Here is a 7326-nt window from a genome sequence, read left to right as displayed (position 1 = left end):
GTCACCGTTAATTTAATTAGTCTCTTTTGATCACTAAATTAATTCTTGATCAATACAAATTAAATAACATTATTTCATATTAATATATTATACTTGTAATATATTAATAAATCATAAATAACATCTTTCTCAAATGTCCATCCTATCAGATTGTTCTGGTGAAGGCAACCCAAAAGGACCACGCTACTCTCGGGTCAAGTACATACGAATTATAGTTATGGGCTTAGACACCTAATCCAACAGATTCCGGGACAGAGACATTTCAGCTATCATCCGACATTTGAGGTGAGTTTTCTAATATAGGAACGGGTCTAAGGCATCAAGATTCAAAATTTTATATATATATATATATATATATATATATATATATATATATATATATATATATATATATATATATATTAAAAGCACTGTTGTAAAAATCCCGTCTAAGTCTCGATTAATCCCTAGGCACTACTCGACCGACTAGAGGGCACCTAGCGATTAATCTCTGCATACATGATGAGTGAAACAGTATAAAACGATGAAATTTTAACACTTTAAATAAGTTGTATCTTAATAGAAACTATTTGAGGTATGATTAGTGTTGTTTTAATCATATTTACCAACTTTTTTATGATATTAGTGGTATTTATAAAATTTGATATGATATTAGTCATATTTATTTTTTTGTATATTCAACAAATTAGCAATTAATAGTTCACAATTAATTTGCGCCTAACCGATTAATCCCTTAACCCAATTCCACCGACTAGCTACCGTTGAACGTTTTTTACAACCTTGATTAAAAGATAGGCATAGATAATGTCTACGATTACAATTATTAAAACCACTTTTTCTTTTGACTTAGGATATGATGTCTAGAATGTTATAACATTTTATACTTTGATAGGATAAAAGAATGGGCTTATGATAAAATATTGTTTCTTATTTTTGTAGGATAAATTGTTAATTTATGTTGGAATTCGGATGGTATATGTCTTGCTGCAGTTACAAATATAGAGTTTGCTTCAAGAAAGGTTGATATTTAATCTTTTGGTTCTTTAATTATCTTTATCGTTTTGGTAGTTTATTCCCATTGACCTTGATAAGATTTGGTTAACTTGAATAGGTGATCAGACATGTGGAGAGCCGACAAAGCTTGAGCCGACGAACAAAAGATTTAATGCATTGGATGCGAGCAACGATAGGTTTTTGAACCTAATTTGATAAATTGGTGTCTTAGTCTTTTTTTTTCATTTAATTTTGATAACTGAGAAAAATGTTTTTAAAGGAAATACTATAGAGATTAGCAACGTACTTTAACCAATATGGGCAATGCACTTTATCTTTCATCCATAACACACTTACATTTTGATAATCTTTACCTCTAATAACAGCGTAGTGTCATCGTAGGTAAAACCATTGAATTACATTGCTCTTAAGGGTAAGGAAATAAAAAGTATAATTTCTATGTTTGTAAAAGGACTAAAGTATATTGATATTTCTTGTAATCTACCTATTTTTAAACGGTAAAAAAGGCGTAATACTTTAACTATTACATAAAATTGCTAATCAACAAAATGGTATACATTGACATCCTCATTTCAAGACTTCAATTTTGGTCTATGGAACCTCAATTAAGAACCAAAATTGATATGAAACGTTGAAATGAGAACCAAATTATTAAAAAAAACTTCTGTTTTGAAAATATTATGTTTCAGTTACAACATTAAAACATTGTAATTTTTATGTCTTTTACGATTCTTAAGTTTTACTTAGACTATCTGATAATATTATATTTTAAGTTTAAAACTAATTTTAAAAATCCAAGCTATTAGGATATTTTGTTTTATTAGGATATTTTGTTTTTCCATTCTAAGACATCGTATAACACAAATCTTAACGTTCTTGATTATGAATGAACTGATTTTTATTTCTTATGGTTTTATGAAAAGTTGTATATTTTTATCAAAGTATGTCAACGTCAATATAATTAATGATTATTATTCTTATAGTCTATATGTTATTTTACTCTGTAAACAATGGATTCCACGGGTTATAACCTAGTATGCGTATTAAACATATTTATAAGGAATTTATACACAAATAAGTGTGGTTTGGTTTTTGCTGTTATTGCAAAATTAAAAACCAGACTGCAGCGAAAACATTCAATTTTTGCAAAAATAGAAACAGTACCATCGACTTTTGTTTCGGTTTTGGTTTTTTCGTTTTCTTTTTCTTTTTATATTTTCGGTTCGGTTTTTGTTCACCCTTAATTTATAGATTCCATGTTCAGTTTGTTTGGTTTGATAGAGTCACATACTCACATATTTATCATTTTTCAATCAAAAAAGTTATCTTGTAATTGTTTGATTCGAAATACGCTGTTAGCTTCCTAATTTGAGCAATATTTGAATTTACATTGATCAGGTGTTCTTTATGGTGTAATATGTTTGGTGTACTAAGCGGTGCATACAGAGAGCAATATTAATTTATCTTGTTCTGCTCATGGAATTTGGAAAACCATACTTAATATTTTACTAAAGCAAAATTGCAACTTGAGAATATATATTTTGAATCAACTTGATAAATATTACAAAGTAAAACGAAACAAAAAAGCATAATCTTTTTCCTAAGCCTAATATATATGCTTATGTTATCGACCTCTATTGCCGATATTCAACTATTGTGGCTCGGTTTTCGTAGGCGTAGTATTCTGTTTCTCCTTGGCTTTATCCATGATATTCTCCAATTTGGCTTCCATTTCATCCATCTGCAAAATTGTTCATCACAATAAACTTTTATCTTATAACTGTTTATTTTAAACACTTGTCTGACACAATAATGTATTCGATTATGATATTTAACAATAAAAATAATAATTGTTTATCTATTTGTATATTATAATACATTTTTATTATAATAAACAGATATTTCAAAATATAATATACAGATTTTTAAGAAACACTACATTTTAATCATTTTATTTAAAAACACAATGTTTTTTTAGATAAATCACACGTATCTATACATTAAATGACATAATTTTTGGTATTTTTGGTTTGGTTCATTTTTTTTCATAAAGAAACTAATCAAAACCGAAAAAATATAATTATTTTTATTTAAACATACCATGGTTATGAAAGTCTCTCTCCGTATGTTCGCGAGTAGGGAAACGCATGCATAGATGTATTTTTATGTCCTATTTATAATAAAAAAAATATCGGCATGCGTGTATTTTAATCTTCCTTCCAACATGTCAGTCATGATGTTTATAGGTTCTTCTGTTTTAGTGCAAATGTCAACGTCCCTAAATACATAGAGGATCTTACCACATATATTGTGTCAAAACCTAAAACTTGGGAACTCTTTAAGATATATTTCAATTTCCTAAAACGAGTCAAATCATGCCTTACGATAAACTAGACATGTCTCATCAATCAGAAAAATTAATGGAATTATGAACGATACTTAAGGATAACATGATACACACGTACCGACATATGTTTGCCTAGACCATAAATAGGAATATCTAGAAGAAAATCCTAAGCATGTGGTGCTCGTAGATACTCAAAAACTTATTTTTTTCTAACAATTATCTCGAAGTGTACTTCTATATCCTGCACAATGCTACTAAGAAGTGCACTCTCCAATGCATGTTGGATTTTAAAAGGGGTCAGGGTGTCCTTGTTAATGAAACATCTAATATCAAAGATTGAATCACTCCATGAAGACAACCTAAAATACATTCATAATTAGAATCTAAAATATTTTAAGCCATACTTTTTGACTTAACCTGCTTAAAGTATTATGTTCGGATTAAGTCACGGATAGTCGTAGAAAAATAAACAACCATGTATAACCGGCTAGTTAAGGTATTTATTCTATGTACATTTTTTTATCAAATTAGTTAAACATTGTTGTTTAATTTAGCAAACTACCGAATATAAGTTTTATCTCAATAATTACTAATTAAATTTGTTAAACGAATTCGATATAACTAACCTTGTCGACTAGATCCGAAACCATTTTAGCTTTGTCTCCGATGGTATCAGCAACTTTTTCGACTTTTTCCAATGACTGTCTAAGTTGACTACCTTCGGGAAGATCATCAGCGATATCGCCGACAAACTCTTCCACCTTCTCCGCGATCTCATCCACCCTATCCGCCACATTATCCACCGCCTCCTCTACTTTGTCGAGTTCCTCTGCTCATCCAATATTTTATAATTCTTTTTAATATGTTACTATAAAATTTCTTTTTAAAATGATACGTACATTATAACTATGATATAATAAGAACCAAAAATCAAACCATATGCTATCTTCAATCACGAGCTTAAAGTTTAAACCAGTTTGGCCAGATTTGAATTTGAGATTATTTCATGTTTCTTTATGTTTACCTGCTACCACTGTTACCATAGGTTGAACAGTTTACTCATCTTTCAAATTTTATATTTTTAGCGTTGATTTTAAATTTTGTTAGGAATTTGGTCAGAACATAAATTTTGTTATTTGGCTACAACTTTTTAATATTGTTTGAGAAGATTCTTTTAAGTTTTTTTTTTATTTTTTTTATTTTTAATTGAAAAAATAGTACTTGTTATACTCATTTATTAAAAAATTTACAAGTTTATTTTATATATTAAATTCAATGTTTTAAATTTGAGTTATAACTTTTTAAATTATTTTAAATTCTCGTACAACTATAATACAGATGCTTTTAAACAAAAATATTTTGTAAATGTTTTTAGAAAAGTTAAAAAAATTTTATATGGTTTAACTAAAAGTTTGTAACTTTTTTTATAGTTTATACTACAACGTTCTAAATTTGTTTACATTTATAATTTTTTTATATTTTCGTACGACTTATCTTTAATGAAAATATTTTTAAATGTTATAAAAAATATAGAAAAGGTTATAAAAAAACTCTATGAAATGTTGTAAAAAAAGTTTAAAAATGATTATATTGAAAGTTATAAAAAAAAGTTGTATGAAAATGTAAAAGAAAATTAAAAAGTTTTAAGAAAAATTAAAAACATTACCAAATACTTTGTTTAAAATAAGTTGTATTAAAGTTGTTTGAAAATGTTTTAAAACTTATAACATAAGTTTAAAATTTCATTGAAAATGTAAAACAAGTCTATATCTTCTTTTTTGTAAACAATTATCATAATTACTATATTTTTCTTTAAACGTTGTAAAAAGATTTATGAAACATGTTAAAAAATGTAAGAAAAAATCTAAATAAAGGATGTAAAAAAAAATCTTTAAAAAGTTGTATAAAAATAAATTTGTAAATTAAACTAAATTTGGGACAAATTCTTAATAAAATATATGCTCAAATTAAATTGGTAACAAAATTTAAAATACTTGTCAAAAATGTAAATTGGAAAGAAAATGATATATGAAATTATTAAATTAACATAAGAAAAACTGAATTAATTAACATAAGAAAACATGAATTAATTAACTTTTATAAATTTAAATACCTGTATTATCAATTTAAAAACAAGCAAAACAATTTATTTACTAAAATCAGTATTACCCCTTTACTAAAATGACCTTACTCTACTAAAAAAATGCCTGGTTGGCTGGTTTGGATCGGAACAAAATAAAGGTTTTTCCATAAGGAAGTGGAATAGTGGATTACCTTTGAATTTTGAAAATGGGCCCCATTTATTTGTGAAAAATGGAACCACCACAGCCAATACAACTCCTGGGATCCATGCTGGCCTACAAAATATGCACACTTGTTTCAAAATACTTAGTTGTTGATCAATATGCTAAACTTATCTTCCTTACAAAATGTGTTTTTATGTAATAAGGTTTAGAATTTTGTTTTTATGTAATAAAGTAGTTTTTTTTTTTAGGATAAAATGCATAAACATAAGTTAATTAGGCTCTACGGAATATTGTATATCAGAACTAATTATTTCATCACATTGGTTTATGTTTATTTGTATCATAATGTTTAATATCCATTCCTAGTTTATGTAATCATATGTTAAACTTTTTTCTATAAAAACACTTAATTGTTTATATTAAGGACAAATTTAAATTTAAAATACTATATAAATATGCATTTCACTTTATATAATATAGTTTCATTGACTCTTTTGGTGGATCCATGCATTTTGAGATCTAATAAAAACCCATAAATAAAATGTAAATCTTCAATTTAATTAAGAAAAAAACTAACCAATTTTCAGGGAGATGAATTCCAAAAGGCAGGAGATCTGCAACTTGGTCAGCACTATAGACTACGAACTCCCTGAATAAGATGTAAAGATTTAACCATATAATAGAAAATAATAAAAGAAACTCAATATCATTAATTAGTATAAAACCACTTACATCTTTGATCTCTTGTCATGTTGAGATGTCCGGTGGCCGGAGCTAAGATACCTCCGGTTAGCTAGTGAAACACGCCCACCAGCCACCACCGATCTTTCAAGGGACAACCGAGAGCTGGCGGTTACAGTGGTGGTGGTGGTGGTGGAGGAGGACGAGAGTGGATCAAACCTTTGACATGAAACCTTCGGAAAGCTACTCAAACTACAAGTAAGAAAAGAAGTTGAAGCCATTGAAATGAAATAATTTGTTAATTTTTTTGTGTTTGAAGTTTCAATAAATAATATATGGGGATGATGAAAATGACAAAGGAAACGTGAAAATAAATGCGTATTTCAGATCTGAAAGCATGAAGCGAGGACAAGGGTAGGTGGATGATATTATACGCGGATATTATATAAAAATACGGGTGGCTTAATAAGACTATCCTCGTTGACCATAATAAAACTTTTAAAAACGTTTTTATTACTTGAAAAATATGTTGAAAGAATTTTATTTCTTTTCTTTTTTGTCATTGGAGCAAAAAGATATTGGATAAGAGGGCAAAAGGTTTGTTGGGTTGAAAAAAAGGTTAATGATATAAAATAATAATTAGTAATACATAAATTGTTATTTAATTTAATTACTTTTTAATTATATTTAATAGGTTATAAAACCATTTATGGGTTTTCATGACATCATTAGAGTGCATCTCTTATTTGTGACCGGGTGGACATACTATCATTGCCAACTAAACATGAATGAATAAAATTCTGTAATATTAAATGTTATATTAGATGATATGTAGGATTCAATATCATTATTTGGTTAAAATATATTTTAATCATGTAATGAGAACATAATAAGAAGACTATCAAGTACAATTAAAAATAAGTAACATAACCGAAATATATTCTAATCATGTAATAGGAACATAATAAAAAGACTATCAAATACAATTAAAAAAAATAAGTAACATAACCAACAAACTGGTCATTATTAGTTGTTATT

General features: G+C 27.2%; 1 protein-coding gene across 1 annotated transcript; it reads right to left on the bottom strand.

Annotated features, from left to right (window-relative positions):
* Nucleotides 1-2533: 2533 nt before the first annotated feature.
* Nucleotides 2534-6646, bottom strand: LOC145140740 (uncharacterized). Its single transcript, XM_079074141.1, has 5 exons — nucleotides 6340-6646; nucleotides 6185-6256; nucleotides 5636-5718; nucleotides 3988-4190; nucleotides 2534-2755 (listed from the first exon to the last, which is right to left on the bottom strand). Exons 1-5 carry the CDS (start codon nucleotides 6567-6569, stop codon nucleotides 2666-2668), a joined length of 678 nt encoding a protein of 225 aa, XP_078930267.1. The 5' UTR covers nucleotides 6570-6646; the 3' UTR covers nucleotides 2534-2665.
* Between the last annotated feature and the right edge of the window lie 680 nt (nucleotides 6647-7326).

The sequence above is a fragment of the Lactuca virosa genome, chromosome 9 (assembly GCF_052849685.1).
Source record: "Lactuca virosa cultivar CGN04683 chromosome 9, Lactuca_virosa_CGN04683_v6, whole genome shotgun sequence".
NCBI classification, from domain to species: Eukaryota; Viridiplantae; Streptophyta; class Magnoliopsida; order Asterales; family Asteraceae; genus Lactuca; species Lactuca virosa.
This window is presented reverse-complemented; position numbering and strand designations above follow the sequence as displayed.

Bases quoted from the DNA above. Each gene is read 5' to 3' on its own strand.
- LOC145140740 (XM_079074141.1), bottom strand. From the start codon at position 6,569: ATGGCTTCAACTTCTTTTCTTACTTGTAGTTTGAGTAGCTTTCCGAAG. The intron at 6,257-6,339 runs GTAAGTGGTTTT...CATCTTATTCAG, and splicing joins CATGACAAGAGATCAAAGAT to GGAGTTCGTAGTCTATAGTG. The intron at 2,756-3,987 runs GTTAGTTATATC...ACAATTTTGCAG, and splicing joins TTTCGGATCTAGTCGACAAG to ATGGATGAAATGGAAGCCAA.